The sequence below is a fragment of the Cervus elaphus genome, chromosome 30 (assembly GCF_910594005.1).
Source record: "Cervus elaphus chromosome 30, mCerEla1.1, whole genome shotgun sequence".
NCBI lineage: Eukaryota > Metazoa > Chordata > Mammalia > Artiodactyla > Cervidae > Cervus > Cervus elaphus.
The window spans coordinates 72,675,237-72,702,067 of NC_057844.1; the positions used below are offsets into that span (position 1 = coordinate 72,675,237).

A 26,831-nucleotide genomic window follows, 5' to 3' on the forward strand; every position below is an offset into this window, starting at 1 on the left:
TGGTATTTTCTACTATTTCTTTATATTCTCTGCATGTCTTTTATTGTATCTTCAGTTGGTACCTGAAACATTTTCTAATCTTAAAAAGAAATCAGAGGCAAAATACCAAACTCCAAAATGAAATGCTCTTATGATTTTAAATACTTACTTCTTTGAGTTCATTTCTATATTTTCAACAATGTCTTCAATGTTCTCTACTAACTTAGTAAATGTTATCTTTTCCAACAAGTAAAAATCTTCTGCATAGAAGTCTTCACCTACAGGCCCTAAGAACTTAAAAATAAAAACAATTATATTATTGTGTGTCTTCTCAAGATCTCAATCTGTGACAGGTATTTTCTTATCAAATAGGTATTTCTTTAAGCAAAAACTGATTAAACAGATAATGGTTATTTATCCCACCATTTACTAAATCCACTGAGAAACATGAGAAAAGTATTTCCTCACTTCAAGATTACAAGTTAACATTTGTATAAATACCAAAATCAACATGGCAAAAAAAAAAAAATCAGCAAATTATTTCCATTTGAAAGTTTTACTTTGAAACATAATGCTTTCAAAAACCTAAGTCTTTTCATTTTAAAGTAAATTATTCAAATAATTATCTATATTTCATAAATCTTTTACTTTCAACATTATTTAATCTCTTAATTGTAGTCCATACTATACACATCTGAATATATAAATAAGGCATAAAAGAACAAAACCAAGAGACAAATCACATAATTTCTTAATAATACCAACCAATCTTCATCTAACCAATGTTGCATAAACTGCTGGCGCACAGCAAGGTCATGTAGGTTAGTTTTAAATCAGTAACTGCAGAAGTGGGAAGCTGTAAACTTGCCAGACACCTAATTTCTCAGGATGTCTATCCCATCACAACCACTCCAACTGTGCTACCATTATCATTTTGGGGGAAAGCTAGTATGTACATCATCATCATAGTATGACCATAATAAGCCTTGATATAGAAGGTGAGTCCTGGCATAGTCTTATGAACAGTTAGACTTAAAGACAATTAGAAAACATGTCAACCAGAATGTTTTTTTTTCCCTTGGCAAAAGACCAAAAAGAAACAGTTGCAGTGGATTTTCTTACTTCCCCTTCATATGCTTCTGCAATTAATATTTTCTAAAAATTAATAAAGCATAGTTCTTCAATCTTTTCTCATTTGCTCATAACAAAGGTGAAATTAGCTGGAATACTGGCATCCAGCTAAACAAATACCATGTTTCACTTTAAACATAAAACCTGGTCTCTTAAATGTACAAAAAATATGTGCTATAATACTAAAAGTACACATATCAATACTTCATTTCCTTAAGATGGCTGTCAATTTTAAGGTTAACTTTCAAAGCACCTTCAATGTTATATTTTTTGGACTATGGATAGGATAGGCCTGGAAAATAGCTGAATTTTATCTATACCACTTCTAGTGATCAAGTAGTTTTTTGTTAATAACTCAAAAAAAGGAAATAAAATCTCAAACTATTTTCCTCAGGGATTAACAAGATTGGGAATCTGTACTGATTAAATTCAACAGAAAACTGGCACTATTTCACCTATGTAAGTTCAAATAGCTAGCAGAAACTCTGTTTTTCTGTGCTTTAGTTCTTCTACTTAAAATTGAATGTAATGTTTGTGGAATAAAATGTTAGTGTAAAATCACATAAGGGCCAAATTGAGAAATGGAACATCAGATTTGAAAATCATGTAATAGTACTATAAAACCTATCTGGAGCTTAAATCTTCTTTACATTTTGGAAATGAGACTTTTCAGTTAAACAGAATAACTGCTGTAACAGAAATGCACTACCTCCTTTGACAGATCATTAACATTTTAGAAAACTCTGTTAAAATGTTCATGCACATACCAAATAAAAATCTCTCTCTACTTGTTGAAGTTTCATCCACTGGCCCTGACTCTATACTGACTCTCAATGAACATAAAATCTGTGAAAAGTGAAAGTGAAGTCGCTCAGTCGTGTCCAACTCTTTGCGACCCCATGGACTGTAGCCTACCAGACTTCTCCAACCATGGGATTTTTCAGGCAAGAATACTGGAGTAGGTTGCCATTTCCTTCTCCAGGGGATCGTCCCAACCCAGGGATCGAACTCGGGTCTCCCATACTGCAGGCAGACGCTTTACCCTTTGAGCCACCCAAATCTGTAAAAGTACCCAACAGTTCTCATGATAGCCTTCAGAGATTTAGAGAAAAGAAAAGTTAATATTTACTGAAAATTTACTCTATGTCTGGGGCCATTCTATGTGCTTTAGGTGTAAAAGCATATTTAATCCTCTGACAACTTTGTAAAACATACTATTACATTTTCTATTGTCCAAATGAACAAATTTTATGACAAAGGTCATATAATTAATGGTGTAACTGGAATCTGAATCCAAACTGTCCTGCTAAACGAAAAGGCCTTGCTTGTTTCCCTACTCTCTGCTGTACCATCTCTGTCAGTAATCTGTAAGTACACGGCATAACTGTTGTTCAGTCACTCAGTCATGTCTGACTCTGCAACCCCATGGACTACAGCATGCCAGGCATCCCTGTTCTTCACCATCTCCCAGAGCTTGCTCAAACGCATGTCCACTGAGTTGGTGATGCCGTCCAACCATCTCATCCTCTGCTGTCAGCTTATTCTCCTGCTTCAATCTTTCCCAGGGTCAGGATCTTTTCTAAGAAGTCAGTTCTTCGCATCAGGCGGCCAAAGTATTGAAGCTTCAGCATCAGTCCTTCCAATGAATATTCAGGACTGATATCCTTTAGGATTGACTAATTTGATCTCCTTTCAGTCCCAGGACTCTCAAGAATCTCCAACATCACAGTTCAGAAACATCAATTCTTCAGTGCTCAGCCTTCTTTACGGTCCAACTCGCACATCCACATGTGACTACTGGAAAAATCACAGCTTTGACTGTAAGGACCTTTGTCAGCAAATTTATTTATTTATTTTATTATGGAGTGTAATAAGAATAAATATAATTGTATTGGGTTAGCTACAAAGTTCATTCAGATTTTTCTATAAGATGTTATGGAAAAACCTAAACAAACTTTTTGGCCAAACCAACAGCAACAGTATTATTTAGGGTTTTATTTAATATTAAAATAGATTTTAAATTCTTTAGCATGTCAGTAAGAAAGTATGAGATCAATACTCCCTAGTTTTGATCATTTATAAACAATTTTAACTTTGAATATGTTTCAATTCTAATGTAAATATTTTGACAGGTTCAAAATGAAGATTGATTCTAAAATGTCAGAATTATTTTGAACATTAAATTATCTTGTTCAGAATTATAGCTACCTGCTACAATTGCTATGATTATTGTGTTTTATAAAAGCATTACTCTTGAGACACAGTAATAAGCTAAGTACTACATTATAGTTCAAAAACCACAGTACTTATTTTCAGATATATCACACTTTTCTATTTCAAACCACAATCCTACAAATACAAAGATAATAAAAATTATAACTTTTCATTAGTCAACATAAAAAGTCATATATTTGACTTCCTAACTATCTCCAGTCCTGACCTCTCCCCTGAACTTAACTCATGTCCAGTTGCTGACTCAACCAGTCTACTCACAAGTCCAGGACGGAACACTGAACTCTTACTATATGCAGAACTGAATTCTCTATCTGATCTTCCTTTTCCTTTGAACAAGCCCACTCCTCCTGCAAAGTCTTCCTTACCTTAAAACAATGCAACTTTATTCTGCTGGTCATGCAGTTCTCTCACATCCCACAGCAAATCTGTAAGCAATTCCTGTTCACCCTTCCTTCAAAATACATCTCACGTCTACTCTCTATTTCCACTAGAGCCATTCTGGTCCAGGCCACCATCAGCTCTCACTTGATCTACTGTAATAGCTCCTAACTGGCTTCCAGCCTCTACAGTCTATTTTCCATGTGATAGCCACTAATGATCCAAATAAAATGTAAGTCAGTTTATGTCAATCCCCTCTCCAGAACAATGAGCTTCTCAACTCATTCAGAGTAAAACCGCACCTGATCTGGCCCCCCAGCTACTTCTCTCCTGTTCTCCTCATATCTGCTATTCTTAGAACACACAGACATAACCTCATCTCAGGACTTTGTACTCCCTGTCCCCTCTCCCTAGAACATTCTTCTTCCAGATATGCAATGCAGTTTGCTCTCTCACCTCTTTTGGTTCTCTGTCCAAATAACCCCATATAAATAAGGACACTATTTGTTTTTGTTCCCTGTGCATCACAATGTAAACTCCACAAAAACATGTTTTTTTCACTACTATACTCTTGGATTCCAGAAGAATGTTCAGTTCATGGCAAGATTACAGCTAAATCCTTTTGTCAATTTCAAGGAAAATGAGAAGAAAAGAGTTCTAAAAGAAATAAACTGAACCTAACTATAATATTTATCACTAATATTGATAACAATATTATCATGGCTGAGTTACATTAAGCCATGACAAAGAAAGCATAGAGTAACTTTTCCATTATGTATAACCAAAAGGCAAATTAATAGATACAGCAGGCTGTAACTTTTTACACCTTAAAATGCCTGACAAAGTCAAAGGTAGCCTTATACTTTAAAATTGTTCTAAAAAGTTTTCTTTCTTCCCAAAGCAATTGCTAAAGAAAAAAAAGAAGCAATACCATTTTTGGGCTTTCAAATAGCTCACTATCAAAATTCACTAACACTATTATAATCATAAATGCCAACTGTTGTCACCAATTTTACAGTAGCACTGTACATGAGTCTCGCTACCTTTAGGAGCTAACACAATTAGCACTAGAACTGTTACACTGAAGAAGAAATACTTAATTTGTGGATGATATGAGTCCCTCATTATTCTCCAATTTCTATTATTTACAGATTCAGATAAGAAAGAATAAATAAGCATAATTTTAAGGGAATGATGATATGGGAATGGAGCACAGAGGGAACAGAACTCATAAAAATGTAGAAAACTGAGCTTTGATGATGACTTAGGGATATACAATTTGATGCTTCAAGCAGAGGTATGTCAAACACACTGCATTAGCTGATTTCTAAAAATACTTAAGCACCAGATTCAATTTTTAAAAACTTAAATCACACCTGAGAAAGAAAACTAGACTATCATACTAAAAATATTAATAAGTAGCTATCATCCACTAATTTTGTATGTATCTATTACAACTCCCTAATCAACTGGAAAAATATTCTTAGTATATTAAGAGAAAAAAAGTGTGATTATAATTATGTATTTAAAAAACAGACAAGGCTATGCAGAGTAGAAACAAAGGATTTGAAGGTAAAACCTAGAGGGTGGGATGGTATGGGAGATAGGAGAAAGATTCAAGAGGGAGGGGACATATGTATACCTATGGCTGATTCATGTTGATGTACGGCAGAAACTAACACAATATTGCAAAGCAATTATCCTCCAATTAAAAATAAATAAATTTTTTAAAAAAGAAAAAATCTTTATTAGGATGTTGGGAATAAGAGTGACCTTCCCCATAGTTTTTAAAAATTATATTAATACAAATATTACAAATAATACAAACACAAATTATATTAATACAAATATTATAAATAATACACAAATAATACAAATATAACATAAAATTATATTAATTATATTTGTGGTATAACTTTACACCACAAAACCTACAAAGGTATTATTAATATAATCAATTGTAGAAAAAAGCGACAAACAGAAAAAAGATGTACTTTATACACACATTTACAACAGTGATTCTCAATTACAATGTTGTAATATATACTAAACTGCTTGTTCTAATACTTACCTTATAAAAGCTATCCCCAAAGAACATCCTCAGCCACATCCAATGTTATCATCAATGGGGGTAGGGGTGAAGACACAGGGAGCGTGCCATGAACTAAATGATCTCAGAGGCCAGTTTATTTATGCTGAGACCTGTCTGGCGTGAGCCTCTGTGTGTACTGCATTAGGTGTATTGTAACAGAAAATGTTTGAGACCTTTGTATCACAGTGTCACTGAGAAAAGTAAGCAATCACTTTTTCTACTTACCCTCCCATTGCTGACAACACCATTTTCTCCGGGACTCAATTTAAGTACATCTCGGCAGAACAACTGGTGAGTTCGAAAAATATTCACTCCAATGGTATTATATTTTTTCTCAAAGGCATTTTTATCCATCCCCTAAGGCATAAGAATGATAAAAACAATAAGAGAACAGTAAATACACAAAATAATTTTTTAACATAGCTTACTTTAATAAGTCATTAAAAACTTAAAATTAAAAAAAAAAAAAAAAACAAAAACTTAAAATTACATTAACTTTTGATTTTTAAAAGTACCATCTTGTTCTGAAATTACATTTTAAAAAAAGAATGCCTTCTTGGCAAGGCAATTACAATACTTGTAAATCCTGTTATAAGTAGATAGCTTGCTATTCCTTTGTTGAGAATTTGGGGTAGATTACTGATTAATAAAATGCTAGGGAACATCATTTAAAAAAATGCAACATTAAAAAATAAAATACAACGTTTATTAAATTCTGAACTCAGTACTTCCATTTTGGTGTGCTCAACTAAAAAATACTGGTTAAAATAAAAATACTCTGTCTCATTCCAATCCCACAAAACCAGTTTAGTAATAGTACATTTAAATTCTGAAACACAAAAGTAATATTATCCATCTCAGTGTGTATCAAACATTAAGTGAAAGTCGCTCAGTCATGTCTGACTCTTTGCGACCCCACGGACTATACAGTTCATGGAATTCTCCAGACCAGAATGCTGAAGTGGGTAGTCTTTCTGTTCTCCAAGGGATCTTCCCAACCCAGGGATCGAACCCAGGTCTCCCTCATTGCAGGTGGATTCTTTCAAACATTAATATGCATACAAATCACCTGGGTGACTTGTTAAAATATAGACTGTACTGGAGTAGATCCAGGGTGGGCCCTGCCTTCTGCATTTTTATCATGTTCCTGGAATACCTACTATATCAGAAAAGATTCCCTGCCTGCCCAAGGCACAGCCACAGGTGGGTACTGAGCTCTAGAAATCTGGCTAGTATGACTGAGAAATTTACTGTAATTTTATTTAAATTTAGAACAGCCACATGAAGTTGTGGCTACAGTATCAGACAGTGCAGCCCTAGAACTTCACTTTCAGAATCTCTCAAGTCAACTCCTCTCTGATCACAAGCTGCTGACCCTCCAGCTCATTCACTGCAGTGTCACCAGAACAACCATTAGTCAACCCTTCAGTCCCTTGATCCAACCACTTATTGTCTATCGTGCTTTCCATATCATAATTTTTCTCCTAACCAAGGTCTACCTCAGAGCCCTTTACCATAGCAAAAACAGTGCATGCTCAGTTCCCTTGAATGCCTCCTCTCAGTTATAATCACTTGGCAAAACCTCAACTCTGGTTAAACATAATTCTGTTTACTCTGCAACAGGATCCAAACAGTGTTAGGATGGCTGGAGAAACACATGCGGCCAACACTGATCTCACTTTCAGTTATGGTCACTAATCTCAAGAGAGCCCTCAGAAATTTTCCTATACCACTGTTGATTCACTTTCTCACTCTCAGAACAATAGGAAAACACTTGACATTCTCTTCTCTTCCCTCCAACCTCTAAGAGCACCTACTCCCATCCTAATATTTAGCTAATGATCTGACTTTTTTTGAAAACGGAATCAATCAGAAGAGAAGTACTCATCTTGCTACGACCAAATAAATCTACCCTGTTCTTAAATCAACACTTAGAACTTGTGCAGTGGGTCCCAGGACCTCTTTTCTACTCAAGAAACATCCTCCCACTTTGCTCCTTTCTCTCCAGATCATCCTTATATTTGGATGGACTGTTTTCATTAGCATACCAAAAAAGTGAAATCCTTCCCTGACCTCAAGTCCTATTCTAGCTACACAGTATTTCTCTGTTCTCCGCATAGGAAAATTCCTTTAGAAAGCTACGAATACTTGCTGTCTTTTATGATTTCTGATTTCCCTTTCTCTCTTGACTCTAGTTCACCTTTATACCTACTACTTCATTGAAACTGTTCTTATCAGTCACCAACGACCACCTTCCTAATTTCAAGACATCTGGCATAGTTGACCATGTCCTTCTATAAATACTTTCTTCAGATCCACTGTATTCTTGAATCTGGTATATTCTTCTTACAGACTTTCCATGGCTTGATATCTCACTTCATTCAGAGCTTTGCCCAAACAACAGCTCTTTAGAGATGCCTTCCCGTGACCACTCCAGCTAAAAGAACATCCCTCAAACAGTATACTTTCTTATAATCTTTTTTTCTAGCACCACTTACCTTTTCTTTCCCATTACAGTGTAAGTCCATAAGAACAGGGATTCTATCTGCCTTGTTCACAAGTATTATCCCCATTGTCTGGGAGTCAATCAATAAATTTTTTGAATGGATTAATGAGTCTTTCTTCCAGAGCATCAGCTTTTACCTTAGAATTTTTCCCTGTACTGGATCCCTTCAGTGAAATAACTGAGGATTATTCACATATTCCTTTAACTCCCAATTCTTCACATAAGTACATATCCAAACTAGAAAGCCATTAAGATCATTGAGTAGTAGCTGAAATATCTGAAATTTGATATGTTCAGTGCTTCTATGCAAAGCCATATCATTTAAAGAGGACCTTTCCCACAGTAAAGCTTATGATCCCCATTTGATTATACTTACTGATTTTTTGGCAACGTATCTCCAAGCACACTGAAATATTTTTGAAATATGCAACAGATATGTATCTATTATTTCAAACAAATAGCTACTAACCTCAGTAAGCAATGTTTTAATTTTATTTCCAGAGTAAATAGCTGCAGCAGTTTTTTCTTCCGCCAGTTTCCTGAGAAAGTTTCTCAAAAAGCTGTTTTTCAGTGTAAGAAAAGCTGCCAGAATTCCTCTAGAAATAGTTGTGTTTTCTTCATCTATTTTTGATGTAGGATTATAAATAACCCCCAACCGACTATGACCACTTCTTTTCTGCAAAACACATTTAAAGGTGATAAAGATCAGTATTTTACACATACTTTTACAATGGAATTTTGTAAATCTCATAAAATTTTCAAAGACTAAAATCATACGAAGTACACTTGATCCTTGAACAATGCAGGGGTCAGATGCACCAACCCCCTGAGCAGTCGAAAATCCACTTATAGTTGGCCCTCCATATTCAAAGTTCCACATCTGTAGAGTCAGCCAACCACAAATGACATAATACTGTAGTATTTACTACTGAAAAAAATTTGTGCATAAGTGGATCCATGCTGTTCAAACCCTGCTGCTGAAAGAGCAAAAGTATATTCTTTGACTACAGTATAATTAAGTTAGAAATCAATCACCAAAAGAAAACTAGAACATCAGTCTAATTTTTATGAGATAACCCAGCATCTACAAATGTTTTTTAAATGTTACATTTGTGCTTTGCAAGAACATATACTATGCAATGTGTATTTTTCTATCAATATTCATTAGGTAAAGTTTGGGGATTTTATTACTCAAATCATCTGTACATCCCTATTGATTTTCTGTTTACTTGTTTTACTTATTACTGAGATAGATATGTAAAAAAATAGTACAATATGGAGGCTGGTAGACCAAGATCAGCGTGCCAGAATGGTCAGGTGCTGGTGAGGACCTTGTTCTGGGTTGCATTTTCTAATTTCTCCTTGGATCCTTACATGACAGAAAGAGAGTAGGCTAGCTCTAGGACCTCTTCTTGTAAGAGCACTAATCCCATTTATGAGGACTCCACCCTAATGACCTAATTACCTCCTAAAGGTCCCATCTTCAAATATCAGCACATTGAGGATTAGATTTGAACATTAAAATTTTGAAAGAAAAGAAAAAAGTGTTAGCCACTCAGTAGTGTCCGACTCTGTGTGATCCCATGGACCGTAGCCTGCCAGGCTTTTTTGTCCATGGAATTCTCTAGGTAAGAATGCTGGAGTTGTTTGCCATTTCCTTCTCCAGGGATCTTCCCCACTCAGGGATCAAACCTGAGTCTCCTACACTGCAAGAAGATTCTTTACCATCTGAGCCGCCAGGGAAGCCCTATAAATTTTTGGAGGGACACAAACATTCAGCACATACACGCCATTAGACATGTACATGTATGTGCAACAGCAAGGACTAGGAGAGAATATACAAGTCATTAATCACAGAAGACAGGTAGGGCTGTCTTTTCTGGGTCAAGGTCGCCTATCTTACATGGAGAAAGAATCTGAGCTCTTGTCTTAGCACTATGTTCTAACCAAGTTAAGGAACTGAAAATGTTAACGTGAAGGAAAATAAAGATTTAATGCACATTTTTCATCCTGCTTTCTCAAAATTACAACACATTAATTTTTGTAGAAAGTGTCCAAATACTCACCATGTGATTTAATGCATTAAAAAGCAGTTTTCTCCCAGATGGCTTATCAAAATCAGCAACAATCCAGAAAGTAACTGAAGAAATTACATAATCATCTGAAAGTTTCAAACAGTATAAACTAATTCTTAAAATCAAACCAAAGATAGGAACATTTCCAGTTAACAAAATACATAAAAATAATAATTTTTAAAATGAATCATTTTGAAAATAAGCAAATATTGGTAAAAATTAAACACACACAGAGTGAAATACATAGAAAATGTTAAGAGTAATTCATTTATAAACTTTGTATAAACTCAGGTACCAAAAAGAAAGAACAGTCCCCAAGAAACACATCTGTGGGATACTTTTGCCAGTAGAGAAAATTGTATTATGCTTAGCAAGGTTCCGCTGTTGGCATGCAAAACTGCCTTCCAGCTACATATGTAAAAAAAAAAATGATATTTATACCTTACATAATGTAAAACCAGACACAATAAATTATTAGCAGATACTGGAAACAGCAATATTTTATTAGCTTATGATTCTGGTGTTTCAAAAATTCTGGCTATTGTTAACTTAGTCTAATTCACATCATCTTGTGCCAAAAACATCAATACATTTTTTTTTCCCCAGAAACATCTGAAAATCTGGAAGCCACAAGATGAAACAATTTTTACTTCTGCAGTCACAGTTAAGTGGGTTTAATTTCATCCAACCTCAGCATATAACATCTGAAATAATACTTGTCTGGCTATCATTAAACCTATACAAAAATTAGTTCCTTGGATCATATGACCTACTTAAAATAACTATAGAAAGTTTGCTATACCAAAAACTTACACCTGAATAGATGTGAAGCTATAGTTATCATCACTGTTGTTGTTCAACTGCTAAGTCGTGTCTGACTCTTTGTAACCCCATGGACTGCAGCACGCCAAGCTTCCCAGTCCTGCACCATCTCCCGGAGTTTGCTGAAACTCATATCCACTGAGTAGGTGATGCCATCATACCATATCCAGTAATATATAATTATGCAAAAACTGACTTTCGTTAATGAAAAAAATAAGTAACATAATGAAGGACAACACTGATTCTCCTTGCAATCCTTTAGAAGCAATTTAAGAGTAATGCAGTGGTGACACATTCTTTTCAAAGAAAGGTAAAGAATTCTCATGTCTTCTTAAATGTGAGCACTTTTACCATTACAAATAATAAACTGAGAAATATTTCAAAAATGCTAAGCAAGTTTCTCCCAATTTTATATTTCTTTACATAAATACAAATAAAGAAGGTGTTTCTCAGTTAATTATTCTTTTAAATTGCAAGAGATTTAATCTAAGGGCATTAGTCATAGGCTAACTTACTCTATTCTGACGCCCCGAAGCAATTTTTGAAATACAATTCAGAACCTGATAAATATATTTCTTCTATTTTTTATTCCCTGTTTCTCTGTCTACTTTTCCTTTCATTTGACACATTCAGGACCTTAGCCTGCCATACAATGGAACTGGATTATATCTTATTATTTGTTGAATTTCTTGTAGACACACCACTCACTTTATGAACATAAAATCACAGATCTGTTAGAAAGTAATTCAAAGGCGATCTGGTCCTAATTTGGATTCACCCCATAGCATTCTCAAAAACTAGCTGTCTGCTTAAATCTCTCTCATATATAAAAATTACCCCTTATTTCACAGTAATTTCATCTTTAGATCACTCATTGTCAGAAAGTTACCACTTTATATAACAACATAAAAATCAGCTTTCTTTTATGTTTCATGCCTGGGTTCTGTGTGTTCTCTCCAGAACAAAGTAGGTCAAACAAAACAAAGTGAAACTCAAACCAACCAAACTCCATTATCTGAAGAGTTCATGGTGTCTCACAAGTCTGTGGTCATATTGCACTTTTCCTATCTAGGCTAAATCCTTATTTCCAAAGATGTTCCTGTCTTGGTTCCCCTTCCTTTGGATATGACCGCTATCCTAAGCAAAACATTCAGACACTGTTTAACCAGAATGCAGAACTATTCTCCCCTCATCTGGGAATTACACTTTTATTCATGCCTTATAGTTTATCAGGTTACTTAATCTTGAAAGTGTTTTATCACCTTCCTAAAAAGGAGAATAATAGAATAGCTTGCTTTAAAAAAAAGGCAAAGAAATAAGATTAACCCCTCTCCATATACGATTAGCTAGGATAGGCGGCATCACTTTTCTCAGCAAAATCCTCTTATCCTAACAATTTACAAATTCTCAAATTGAAGACCAGGCCTCCAGTCAAATAACAACATACAAAAATACGTTATGCAAACATTTAATAAAATTATTAACTTTTACCATTTAGGAATAAATTCAGGAAAATAAAATATGCTTATTACCTCCTTCAGTTACATAGTACATGTTCTCTGCAATTACAGCACTCTTATCTTGTGTATCCAAGAAGAAGAAAGTAGAGAAATCTTCAACATCAGCAGTTACTAAAAGTTTTAATATTAAATGTTAAGTAATGAATTAATAAAACATTCACAACTCAATAAACATTTGTAGAAAAGTACATGGAAGGATTATTTTACCTGATGTAGATATCAAATTAAGGTACTGCCATTTATTGTGCAAAATCAAAGGATTTATACGGGGCACAACATTATTTTTACCCATTAGGAAGTCAACTGCATTTATTCGATCATTTAATGCACCCTAAAATAACAAAATATTATTTAGGTAATATAGGCAATTTATATGCATATGTTTTAATATGATGCAAAGAATACATTTAAAGACTGCTTAATCTAAAATAAGTCAATTTAAGATTCTTAATAATAAATTTTCCTGTAAAACTTTGGAGTTTCTTTCCAATTAAGCAATTTTTAGATGTAATTATGCACAGATAAATTTAATTACTACTTTAAAAAGCACTACTAAATGATTAGAATGGAAACTTTTATGCAATTAACTTTAGCTATTAAGATAGTTCTAATATAGAAATGATTTATAAATATTATTCATCACACATTTTCTCATACATGCTTACCTACCATAAAAACTTCCTTTTGTAAATACGCAGTTGTATCCATCATTCTGTGAAGAAGAGCCATTTCTAATTCCTTAAAATTCAGCTCTTCACGATGAAAGGATTCACCATTATAAAGAGCTTGAGGCAAAGGACCCAAGCCAGTCATCTTATAAAAGTTTGTTCCTGCCTATTCAATTAAAAAAATACCAGAGAGTTAAACAGAATATGTCTGTCTGAAAAAGAAATACGTAAATAAAGGGACTGCTACATATTTGTATGTCATAGAAAAATGTTAGTTTTGATAATTTTATCTGTTCTTTACAACACTACTTAAAGGAAGGTAATTTACCTACAGAGAACAAGTCAGAAAACTTTTTTAAAAAGGCCCAGACACATATTTTAGGTTTTGTGAGCCATCTAGTCTCTGACACAACTACTCAATCGTCATGTTACAGTGCAAAAACAATGACACACAACACATGAACGAATGACCCTGGCTGTCTCCAACAACCTGTGTTTACAAAAACAGGTGGAAAAACAGGGGGTGGAAAGGCTGGATTCGGCTCGGGGGCTGTAGTTTGCTGGCCTTTGATACAGAGTATGACTTTAAAAAATACATCTACGTGCATAAGAGGTTAATTTATCTCTATGTTCATCTGTTTAGTAAACATTCGTTGACGTCATGTGTCTAGCCAGACTCTGTGAATACAAAGCTAAAATATCTGCCTTCAAGGGGCTCACACAAATACAAGCAAAACTGAGGCCATAAACCAGGTTTTATGGGAGCCCAGAAAAGAAGTGACAAAGTTTGAGTTTGGAGAGAGGGATCATAGAAACCCTCTTCAGGGAATAACAGCAAAATCTTAAAGGACAAGTAAAAATTTGCTTGTCCTTTAAAAGTGGAGAAAGACATTCCAAGCAAAAACAGACAGCACTGCAAGGAATAGAAGGGAAGAGAGAATATGGTATATTTAGGAAATGGCAAACAGTTTTCTGTGTTATCACTTTATAGATGATAAAACATACACAGAATCACTTCCAATGTCATATAACTACTACATTTTTTTCCCCAGTTATTTTTATTAGTTGGAGGCTAATTACTTTACAATATTGTAGTGGTTTTTGCCATACATTGACATGAATCAGCCATGGATTTACATGTGTTCCCCATCCTGAATCCCCCTCCCACCTCCCTCCCCATCCCATCCCTCTGGGTCATCCCAGTGCACCAGCCCCGAGCACTTGTCTCATGCATCCAACCTGGGCTGGCAATCTGTTGCACACTTGGTAATATACATGTTTCGATGCTGTTCTCTCAGATCATCCCACCCTCGCCTTCTCCCATAGAGTCCAAAAGTCTGTTCTATACATCTGTGTCTCTTTTTCTGTATTGCATATAGGGTTACCGTTACCATCTTTCTAAATTCCACATATATGGCTTAACTATTACATTTTGGAAACAGAATTTCTACTTACAAGTATGTGATTAATAGTCCGAAATCTTAACCACTGAACTATATTACATATATATATATATACACATATATATATTACAACTATATTACATATATATATATATATACATATATGTCGGGAGAAGTATCAGTAACCTCAGATATGCAGATGACACCACACTTAAGGCAGAAAGCAAAGAAGAAGTAAAGAGCCTCTTGATGAAAGTGAAAGAGAGTGAAAAAGATGGCTTAAAGCTCAACATTCAAAATTGACAAACCATTAGCAAGACTCATTAAGAAACAAAGGGAGAAGAACCAAAGCAACAAAATTAGAAATGAAAATGGAGAGATCACAACAGACAACACTGAAATACAAAGGATCATAAGAGACTACCACCAGCAGCTCTATGCCAATAAAATGGACAACTTGGAAGAAATGGACAAATTCTTAGAAAAGTATAACTTTCCAAAACTGAACCAGGAAGAAATAGAAGATCTTAACAGATCCATCACAAGCACGGAAATCGAAATTGTAATCAGAAATCTTCCAGCAAACAAAAGCCCAGGACCAGATGGCTTCACAGCTGAATTCTACCAAAAATTTAGAGAAGAGCTAACACCTGTCTTACTCAAACTCTTCCAGAAAACTGCAAAAGAAGGTAAACTTCCAAACTCATTCTATGAGGCCACCATCACCCTAATTCCAAAACCAGACAAAGATGCCACAAAAAAAGAAAACTACAGGCCAATATCACTGATGAACATAGATGCAAAAATCCTTAACAAAATTCTAGCAAAAAGAATCCAACAACATATTAAAAAGATCATACATCATGACCAAGTGGGCTTTATCCCAGGAATGCAAGGATTCTTTAATATCCGCAAATCAATCAATTTAATACACCACATTAACAAATTGAAAGATAAAAACCATATGATTATCTCAATAGATGCAAAAAAAGCCTTTGACAAAATTCAACATCCATTTATGATAAAAACTCTCCAGAAGGCAGGAATAGAAGGAACATACCTCAACATAATAAAAGCTATATATGACAAACCCACAGCAAACATTATCCTCAATGGTGAAAAATTGAAAGCATTTCCCCTAAAGTCAGGAACAAGGCAAGGGTGCCCACTCTCACCACTACTATTCAACACAGTGTTAGAAGTTTTGGCCACAGCAATTAGAGCAGAAAAAGAAGTAAAAGGAATCCAGATAGGAAAAGAAGAAGTGAAACTCTCACTGTCTGCAGATGACATGATCCTCTACATAGAAAACCCTAAAGACTCTACCAGAAAATTACTAGAGCTAATCAATGAATATAGTAAAGTTGCAGGATATAAAATTAACATACAGAAATCCCTTGCATTCCTATACACTAACAATGAGAAAACAGAAAAAGAATTTAAGGAAACAATACCATTCACCATTGCAACAAAAAAGAATAAAATACTTAGGAGTATATCTACCTAAAGAAACAAAAGACCCATACATAGAAAACTATAAAACACTGATGAAAGAAATCAAAGAGGACACAAACAGATGGAGAAATATACCGTGTTCATGGATTGGAAGACTCAATATTGTGAAAATGACTATACTACCCAAAGCAATCTAGAGATTCAATGCAATCCCTATCAAGCTACCAACGGTATTTTTCACAGAACTAGCACAAATAATTTCACAATTTGTATGGAAATACAAAAAACCTCGAATAGCCAAAGCAATCTTGAGAAAGAAGAATGGAACTGGAGGAATCAACCTGCCTGACTTCAGACTCTACTACAAAGCCACAGTCATCAAGATAGTATGGCACTGGCACAAAGACAGAAATATAGATCAATGGAACAGAATAGAAAGCCCAGAGATAAATCCACGAACCTATGGACACCTTATCTTTGACAAAGGAGGCAAGAATATACAATGGAAAAAAGACAACCTCTTCAACAAGTGGTGCTGGGAAAACTGGTCAGCCACTTGTAAAAGAATGAAACTAGAACACTTTCTAACACCATACACAAAAATAAACTCAAAATGGATTAAAGATCTAAATGTAAGACCAGAAACTATAAAACTCCTAGAGGAGAACAAAGGCAAAACACTCTCCGACATAAATCACAGCACGACCCTCTATGACCCACCTCCCAGAATACTGGAAATAAAAGCAAAACTAAACAAATGGGACCTAATGAAACTTAAAAGCTTTTGCACAACAAAGGAAACTATAAGTAAGCTGAAAAGACAGCCCTCAGATTGGGAGAAAATAATAGCAAATGAAGAAACAGACAAAGGATTAATCTCAAAAATATACAAGCAACTCCTGCAGCTCAATTCCAGAGAAATAAATGACCCAATCAAAAAATGGGCCAAAGAACTAAACAGACATTTCTCCAAAGAAGACATACAGATGGCTAACAAACACATGAAAAGATGCTCAACATCACTCATTATCAGAGGAATGCAGATCAAAACCTCAATGAGGTACCATTACACGCCAGTCAGAATGGCTGCTATCCAAAAGTCTACAAGCAATAAATGCTGGAGAGGGTGTGGAGAAAAGGGAACCCTCTTACACTGTTGGTGGGAATGCAAACTTGTACAGCCACTATGGAGAACAGTGTGGAGATTCCTTAAAAAAACTGGAAATAGAACTGCCATATGACCCAGCAATCCCACTCCTGGGCATACACACTGAGGAAACCAGATCTGAAAGAGACACGTGCACCCCAATGTTCATCACAGCACTGTTTATTATAGCCAGGACATGGAAGCAATCTAGATGCCCATCAGCAGATGAATGGATAAGAAAGCTGTGGCACATATACACAATGGAATATTACTCAGCCATTAAAAACAATACATTTGAATCAGTTCTAATGAGATGGATGAAACTGGAGCCCATTATACAGAGTGAAGTAAGCCAGAAAGATAAACACCAATACAGTATACTAATGCATATATATGGAATTTAGAAAGATGGTAATGATAACCCTATATGAAAGACAGAAAAAGAGACACAGATGCATAGAACAAACTTTTGGACTCTATGGGAGAAGGCGAGGGTGGGATGATCTGAGAAAACAGCATCGAAACATGTATATTACCAAGTGTGCAACAGATTGCCAGCCCAGGTTGGATGCATGAGACAAGTGCTCGGGGCTGGTGCACTGGGATGACCCAGAGGGATGGGATGGGGAGGGAGGTGGGAGGGGGATTCAGGATGGGGAACACATGTAAATCCATGGCTGATTCATGTCAATGTATGGCAAAAACCACTACAATATTGTAAAGTAATTAGCCTCCAACTAATAAAAATAAATGGAAAAATAAAAAAAAATAAAAATAAAAAGTCAAAAAAAAAAAAAAAGCTCAACATTCAGAAAACTAAGATCATGGAATCTGGTCCTATCACTTGATGGCAAACAGATGGGGAAACTGTGACAGACATTATTTTGGGGGGCTCCAAAATCATTGCAGATGGTGACTGCAGCCATGAAATTAAAAGACGCTTGCTCCTTGGAAGAAAATTATGACCAACCTAGACAGCATATTAAAAAGCAGAGAAATTACTTTGCCAACAAAGGACATCTAGTCAAGGCTATGGTTTTTCCAGTAGTCATGTATGGATGTGAGAGTTGGACTCTAAAGAAAGCTGAGCACCAAAGAATTGATGCTTTTGAACTGTGGTGTTGGGAGAAGACTCTTGAGAGTCCCTTGGATTGCAAGCAGATCCAACAGAGAAATATCAATAACCTCAGATATGCAGATGATACCACTTTTATGGCAGAAGGTGAAGAAGAACTAAAAAGCCTTTTGATGAAAGTGGAAGAGAAGAGTGAAAAAGTTGGCTTAAAACTCAACATTCAGAAAACAAAGATCATGGCATCGGTCCTATCACTTCACGGCAGATAGATGGGGAAACAGTGGAAACAGTGGCTGACTTTATTTTTTTGGGCTCCAAAATCACCGCAGATGGTGATTGCAGCCATGAAATTAAAAGACACTTACTCCTTGGAAGGAAAGTTATGACCAACATAGATAGCATATTAAAACAAAGCATACTGCCAACAAAGGTCCGTCTAGTCAAGGCTATGGTTTTTCCAGTGATCATGTATGGATGTGAGAGTTGGACTATAAAGAAAGCTGAGCGCTGAAGAATTGATGATTTTGAACTGTGGTGTTGGAGAAGACTCTTGAGAGTCCCTTGGACTGCAAGGAGATCCAACCAGTCCATCCTAAAGGAGATCAGTCCTGGGTGTTCATTGGAAGGACTGATGTTGAAGCTGAAACGCCAATACTTTCGCCACCTGATGCGAAGAGCTGACTTATTTGAAAAGACCCTGATGCTGGGAAATATTGAGGGCAGGAGGAGAAGGGGACGACAGAGGATGAGATCGCTGGATGGCATCACCAAGTCGACAGACATGGGTTTGGGTCGACTCTGGGATTTGGTGATGGACAAGGAGGTCTGGCATGCTGCGGTTCATGGGGTCGCAAAGAGTTGGACATGACTAAGTGACTGAACTGAACTGAACTGAAAGGAAATCAGTCCTGAATATTCATTTGAAGGACTGATGCTGAAACTACAATACTTTGGCCACCTGATGGGAAAAGCTGAGTCATTTGAAAAGACCCTGATGCTGGGAAAGATTGAAGGCAGGAGGAGAAGGGGCTGACAGTGGATAATAGATAGTATTACTGACTCAATGGACATGAATTTGAGCAAACTCTTGGAGATGGTGCAGGACCGGGAAGCCTGGTATGCTGCGGTCCATGGTGTTGCAAATAGTCGGACACGACTGAGTGACTGAACTTAAAACTCTATTACATATATCTTTATATAATATTATCTATATAAATATTTAGCACTTACTGTGTATGAACACATACAAATGACATAAAAACTCTGCCCTAAGGAAATACATATATTAACAATTATATCTTCTTCTTGGACGGATCCATTGATTATTATATGATGTCGTCCTTTGTCTCTTATTTCAGCCTTGTTTTAAACTCTATTTCGTCTGACCTAACTGGTCCCTGTATTTCTTCTCATCTCCATTTGCATGGAATACCTATTTAACTCCCTCACTTTCAGTCTGTGTGTATCTTCAGATCTGAAGCTCAATCTCTTGGAGGCAGCTTATACACAAGTCTCGCTTGTATATCCATCTGGTTACTGTCCTTTGACTGAAGCATTTAGTCCATTTACATTTAAGTAATTATTGATAGGTATGTACATATTGCGACTTTGTTAATTGTTTTAAGGTTGTTTTTATGATTTTCTACACTATTAGTTCTGAGAAGTAACTTTTTTGATGTCAATAGTGGTAACTTAAACACTGTATAAAACATGTCATTCAAAGGTACAAATTTCCCTTTTTTTTAACACTTAAAATCTAAATCTGATTGTAGAGTTAGTTATATTAAGATCATTTATTCATGAGATAAAAAAAGTTTCTTCACCAAATTTTAAAAATTTGCATTCCAACTTACCTTTCTTTCACCATCATATTTAGAATCAATTCCTAAAATATCCCAAATATTAGCAAGAGGAAACTTATTTTGGAGAACACTCTTCACATTGTTCACAGTGAGTATTTTGTGATTCTCCACTTTTTGGTACATCTGTGAAAATAAAGATATTATGATTTTCATCTTACAGTAATTAGTTTTATTTCTTCTCCTTAGCATGAATATTTACAAAGAACTTATTTTATATTTTCTAAGTCCTAAGCATACTATATACCTACATTTATATACACACACTCCCCCCCAATACAGAGATAAGCAAACTATTTTAACAATAAAATCTATCATCTTCTAATAAAAATGGTATTGTGAATATTCTATAGCTTTCAAAATACCGTATCAAGTTTCTATGTTATAGTCAAGCCAGACCCTATGATTCTTAATAAAATAATGGTTACCTTTATTTTAAAAGATATATATATATACACACACACACACACACAAATAGCTTAAATGACTTATTTCAGAAATGGTTATTTTCATTTCCAATTGCTCTTTAGTAAATATCTTAACTAGCTTTTTTGCTATACATCCATTCTTCCTCCAGTCTCAAATACTTTAATCATACTGGCATAAAGTAAGCTGTTACTCTTTTTTTTTTCCCATTTCCCCCTTCACTATAGATTTTCTACCATGACCCAGGCACTGTTCCACATGGGGAAAACAGAAACCTTTGCCTCAAGAAAGACAGCATTTCTGAGCAGATGATTTACTGAAACATTAACATGAACTTGAGCTAAGACATTCTGGGGAAAGAGCCTACCAAGCAGAGGGGAAAAACTAGTAAGTACAAACATAATTAGGTAATATTTTGATATATCAAGTATTATTTTTAGTCCCAATTCACTTGAAGTATTATTGCCAGAGACAATCCTCATATTATGACTGACAGAATCTTCATATTATTCTGCAGAGTAAGGAATTAGCATTCTGCGATTTCCTTTTATCACTATAAATTGTGTAACCTATCCCTTTAAGAGGTGACAGATCTAAAAGTAGCTCTCAGAGTTTGATTTTATGACTCTCTCAGTTTATGAGGAAGTTTTCTCCTTACATTGTACTAGAACATACTATGATCTTAATAACTCAAAAAAGGGGAAAAGTACAGCCTTCTGAAAAACAGAAACAGTGATTAGAAAATAAGATTCTGAAAAAAGGAAAAGTTATATATGAAAAGTCTTTGAGGGCAGTCATTTTACTAATTTGTTACTTTAAAAATATTAGGTAGTCCTAAGGTATCTAAGTTAGCTATAATGTCTTACATAAGCTACTTGAGATATATAACAATTCAATCTTCTTATATATAATTTCAAAATTTTGGTTTTTTGAGGAATTTGTGATGCCATGCAATTTATTCACATTTAGATAACATAGTTTATATGCAAATGTTTATTAAAAATGCAATCCTTTTTTAAACCAACTCTGTTTCTATGGAAAGCAAAAGAGTGTGTGCAATCTAAATATATTCATACACTATGAGAATTTGAGACCTGAAATAAAAATATAAATCCTTTCATTTTCATTAACATGTGTATGTAACATCTTGTAAGCACAAAAGAGATATTTTCAATCTTGTGAAATTTATAATCTAGTTAGGAAGGTAAACTTGCAGATATGTAAGTACTGTAACCCAAATATCACAGACTTACCCCTTTGAACATCATATATGAATTTCAAATTTTTGTTATTCAATCTTCAATTGCTTGGCTTCAGAATGTCTAAATTTTTTTCCAAACTTTAAACTTTCTATTTTGTATTGGGCTATGGGCTTCCCTGGTGGCTCAGGTGATAAAGAATCTGCCTGCAATGCAGGAGACTCAGGTTTAATCTCAGGGTTGGGAGGATGCCCTGGAGAAGGACATGGCAATCCAGTCCAGTATTCTTGCCTTGAAAATCCCAAGGACGGAGAAGCCTGGAAAGCTATGGTTCATAGGGTCGCAAAGAGTTGGACATGATCGAAGTGACTTAGCATGCACGCATAGTCTATTAACAATGTTGTGGCAGCTTCAGGTGAATAGCCATATATAATTTTAAGAACTGTTATGTAACTTGGTAAGCAAAAAAGTATGGGACATTATGAAGTATAACAAAATGAACCATCTCCACAAACAAACCAGATAACACTGAAAATGAACATCACTGTGGATTATAATATCGGTGAAGCACAATTTTCCTCCCAATCTCATCTCCTCTGTTCCTCAGAAGCAAGCATCATCTTGTTTCTGTTTACCATTTCCTTACCTTTTAAGTTCTAGAGTTTTATCTGAATGTATTTCCAGGCACTATGATATTTAGTTTTGTTTGCTTTTTGAGCTTTAAACAGTACATGTTATAACAGCCAGGACATGGAAGCAACCTAGATGCCCATCAGCAGACGAATGGATAAGGAAGCTGTGGTACATATACACAATGGAATATTCCTCAGCCATTAAAAAAAATTCATTTGAATCAGTTCTAATGAGATGGATGAAACTGGAGTCCATTATACAGAGTGAAGTAAGCCAGAAAGATAAAGACCAATACAGTATACTAACACATATATATGGAATTTAGAAAGATGGTAATGATAACCCTATATGCAAAACAGAAAAAGAGACACAGATGTACAGAACAGACTTTTGGACTCTGTGGGAGAAGGTGAGGGTGGGATGTTTCGAGAGAATAGCATTGAAACATGTATATTATCTAGGGTGAAACAGATCATCAGCCCAGGTTGGATGCATGAGACAAGTGCTCGGGGCTGGTGCACTGGGAAGACCCAGAGGGATCGGGTGGAGAGGGAGGTGGGAGGGGGGAACGGGATGGGGAACACATGTAAATCCATGGCTGATTCATATCAATGTATGACAAAAACCACTACAATATTGTAAAGTAATTAGCCTCCAACTAATAAAAATAAATGGAAAAAAAAAAAACAAAACAGTACATGGTAATATGCTGGCCTTCTATACTTTCATTATGCCTCTAATACATCCATGATTTTAGCATATCATGATCCATTATGTGAAATGATTAAGTTTTACTGATTAATATGGATTATATATATATATAGTATGCCAATATGCCATATATATGTAGTTTCCAGTTTGTTGCTATTGTGTGTGATTCTGCTAATAGTCTCCTGCAGCAAGGATCTGTCTCAAAGTATGTGTGTGTGCATGTGTGTACGGAATATGCAAATTTATCTTCAAATTTTGAAGAACTACAATTGTTTCTCAAAGTGGTTATACCAATTCATATTCTTATAGGCAGTGTAACAGTGTAAAGGAATTTCCATTGTTCTCCATTCTCATTAATATATGATAGATACCGTTAGCTTTCTTAATTACTGCCAAATTATAGGAGGTAAGATATATCTCAGGGTAAGCTTTATTTGCATTTTTATAATTTCCGAGATACTTAGTTACCATTAATTGTAATAAACATTTACTTAGTTTAATAATTTCAATACATTCTGGCTTAACAGTAATGTATCCTCTAATATTTTGAAAAATCTCTTTATGTATTTTTTCCCACTGCGTTTTTCAATTTGTAGGAAATCTAATACAAATCATGTACTGCAAATATTTCTCTTCCTTGGAACTTATTTTCCCTCACTTCTTTATGATATCTTTTGATGAACAATGTACTGGTTTTCATTTGTAAGTAGCTAAATTTATCAGTATTCTCCTTCAGACTCATAATTTTTAAAATATTATTGAGGAACCTTAACTCCTTTGGGGTCCTAATTTCTTCCTAACATCTTAATGCTATGTTTTCCACACTAAGTTTTTAAGCTACCTGATATTATTTTTTACATAAGGTGTGAGATCCTATCTGTTTATAACAGATTATCATTAACTGCCCAGCTACCAGCTATTTACGTCCATTCCAATATGATAGGAAGTTATAATAACGGTTGACAAGCCATAGAACAATAAATATAAAAATAAATAAAAGATTTTTAAAGCTATATAATCTGACTCTCTTAACACCAACAATACAGTTCTTTAATGCACTTATATTTCCATTATGAGCCATAAGGGAGCCACCATTATAAAATAATCTTCTTACCTCTTGTTACTTCCTTAATCAGATTCTTACCAATTTCTTACAGTTTCTTTGTCAGACTCAGTATCAATCTTATCGTTTATCATTTTGATACCAATTTGCTGCTGTGAAGTTCTCCTCCTTTGAAAATCTCTAGGAAGTCTTATAAACTTTGCCACTTAGAGTATTTAAATTTGAAATAATTTTCTCCACTCATGATTTTATTCAAAATCCAGTTCAAGAATTCTCTTACTAATTATTTTCTATCAATGTGTTTCCTCTAAATTTATATATACAATTTATGTTCCTTTATCAGTTGGGTAAACCTAAATAAATTCAGATTTTTGGCAGAGTCTCAGTTGCCTTGTTTATAAAGTGGGAACAATATTGTGTACTTAAGCTGAGAGTTGCAAGAATCAAATTCATCATGTGCACTGATCTATCATGACAGCTTTTATAAACTAAAATGTTAAAACAAATAGTAATAATGATAACAATGCAAAAACACTCTACATTCTGAAGAAATTATATGTAGTGCATTAACTCACATGTACTATGGACATAAAGGCTTGTGATACACCATTCTCTTCTGCAATATAATTGAAAGCTCGCCAAAGGGCAACTCCAGCATCATTTCTTCCATCAACCTCATCATCTGTATTAACAATGAACACAAAACCAATTCTAGGAAAGAAGATGAATAAGAAATGTTACAACTCCCTCTTGAACCATAACAAACCAAGTACTTTAAACATTATTTGACTCCAACATCTAGATGAAGGGAATAAGTTAACAGATGGGATGAAGAAGAGTATTACTGTTTGAAAAGGTTTGATTTGTAATGACTATTCACCAAAATTATCATCTCTGTAGGAGTCTTCCAAATTGTAAACCTCTCTGGTGGTGACATTATCAAGTGGCTATTTTTTTTTTTTCCAGAAAAAAAAAAGGGGGGCCAGGAAGTATACTCTTAACACAACCATAGGAAATGGATCCATCTTTAAGCACCCAAAGTGACCAGATCATTCTCTGAGGAAGGTAATACAGTAAACAAGATTAGCAAGCAGGTGTGATTAACAGTCTATCATAAGGGTGTATGATTCTTCACAACATACAGCACTGAGATAACTATCACCTTGAATTCCACATTAATACCCTGTGTAACACAACGTGAACATCACTGGATTTCCTTCAATTGACAGTTATAAATTGACAATTACCTAAGAGGAATTTTATGATGATAGAAAAGTTCAGCAACTTTTATAAAATCCACGGTATATTCTTGAGCAGGATCAATAAACAGCACCTAAAAAAAAGTAAACAGTCTATAATCACCATTTTAACACTTCAGAATTTTTATGAAATTGAAATTTAATCTAATTTCTGTAACTAAAAGTATGAAATTCAAGGTACAATTTCTTAAAACTTTCTAGTAAAGAATTTTGAGGAATGTATATAAGAGTTTCACAGTTTATGAACAATTTCTAAAAGCTACACACCCAAATATAATAATACATGAAATTTAATCAGATTACTCATCTTCTTTTTGAAGCACAGTTCAAAGTAAATGTTTTTTGTTTTTTTTTTTTTTACAGGAAGTGAATTACCTTATTCTAAGTGTTCACTGGATTTTCTGTGATAAATTTTTTAAAAAAGAAACAAATTGAATTTTGACCAAAAAAATAATGGCTTAATATCTGCTGTAGAAACTAAGATATTCACTTCCTATGTGAAAAACTGTGAAAGTCCTAGACGTTTTCTCCACAGTTTAAATTTCTGTAAGGTTACTTAACACTGTAATAATGAACATTTATATGCACAGATTACAAAGTAATATTTGTGTATTTTTCCCTTAAATGTACTGAAATTTATTAATTCTTATAATATAGAAGAAAATTTGATCATAAATTCCTTTTAGAAAATTTAACGGTAACCCATCAACTTAATATTGGTATTATAAAGGTACATGGGTATAAAACAATAAAAGGCAGGTTATGTGTCCCTGCTAGCTTGTGAAACCTAGTCAGCCATGCCACCTCAAGCTTGTTACATTAGGCAAAAACTTCCTTATTACTCAGATGCCTAGTTACCAACAGCAAGGTAGTACCAAAAAAACCAGTGATATCTTTATAAGAGATGCAGACAAAATTTCAAAATATAAAACTCACCAAATTATGAAAATTACGCCTTATGAAAGGTATACTTCCAGGGAATATTGGTTTCAAAAGTTCCTGGTAACTTGAAGGCCACGTTAAATACATCTCATCAGTTTCTAAGTTATTAACCCACTAGAAAAGAATCCAGAAAATTGTGAAAGCTATATTAATACTTATATCATTTTCAAAGCCAAATCTGACTTTATCAAACAGCAAGTGAAATACACCTAAGATTTTCTACATTTCTGGTTAAGAATAAGAAGCTAGATGA

The 26,831-nt window shown here is 34.6% G+C and overlaps 1 protein-coding gene across 2 annotated transcripts in view; it reads right to left on the bottom strand.

Moving 5' to 3' along the window:
* Window positions 1-26,831, bottom strand: part of UGGT2 (UDP-glucose glycoprotein glucosyltransferase 2) — a 137,453-nt gene that overhangs the window by 47,132 nt on the left and 63,490 nt on the right. For both annotated transcript variants that reach the window (XM_043892451.1, XM_043892452.1), the window contains 11 exons: window positions 26,573-26,692; window positions 25,625-25,710; window positions 24,953-25,088; window positions 20,340-20,471; window positions 13,408-13,572; window positions 12,946-13,069; window positions 12,751-12,849; window positions 10,388-10,482; window positions 8,791-8,997; window positions 6,041-6,172; window positions 149-273 (listed from right to left, as the gene is read on the bottom strand). In XM_043892451.1, the coding sequence (XP_043748386.1) occupies window positions 149-273; window positions 6,041-6,172; window positions 8,791-8,997; window positions 10,388-10,482; window positions 12,751-12,849; window positions 12,946-13,069; window positions 13,408-13,572; window positions 20,340-20,471; window positions 24,953-25,088; window positions 25,625-25,710; window positions 26,573-26,692 (1,421 nt within the window). The remainder of the gene's footprint in view (window positions 1-148; window positions 274-6,040; window positions 6,173-8,790; window positions 8,998-10,387; window positions 10,483-12,750; window positions 12,850-12,945; window positions 13,070-13,407; window positions 13,573-20,339; window positions 20,472-24,952; window positions 25,089-25,624; window positions 25,711-26,572; window positions 26,693-26,831) is intronic.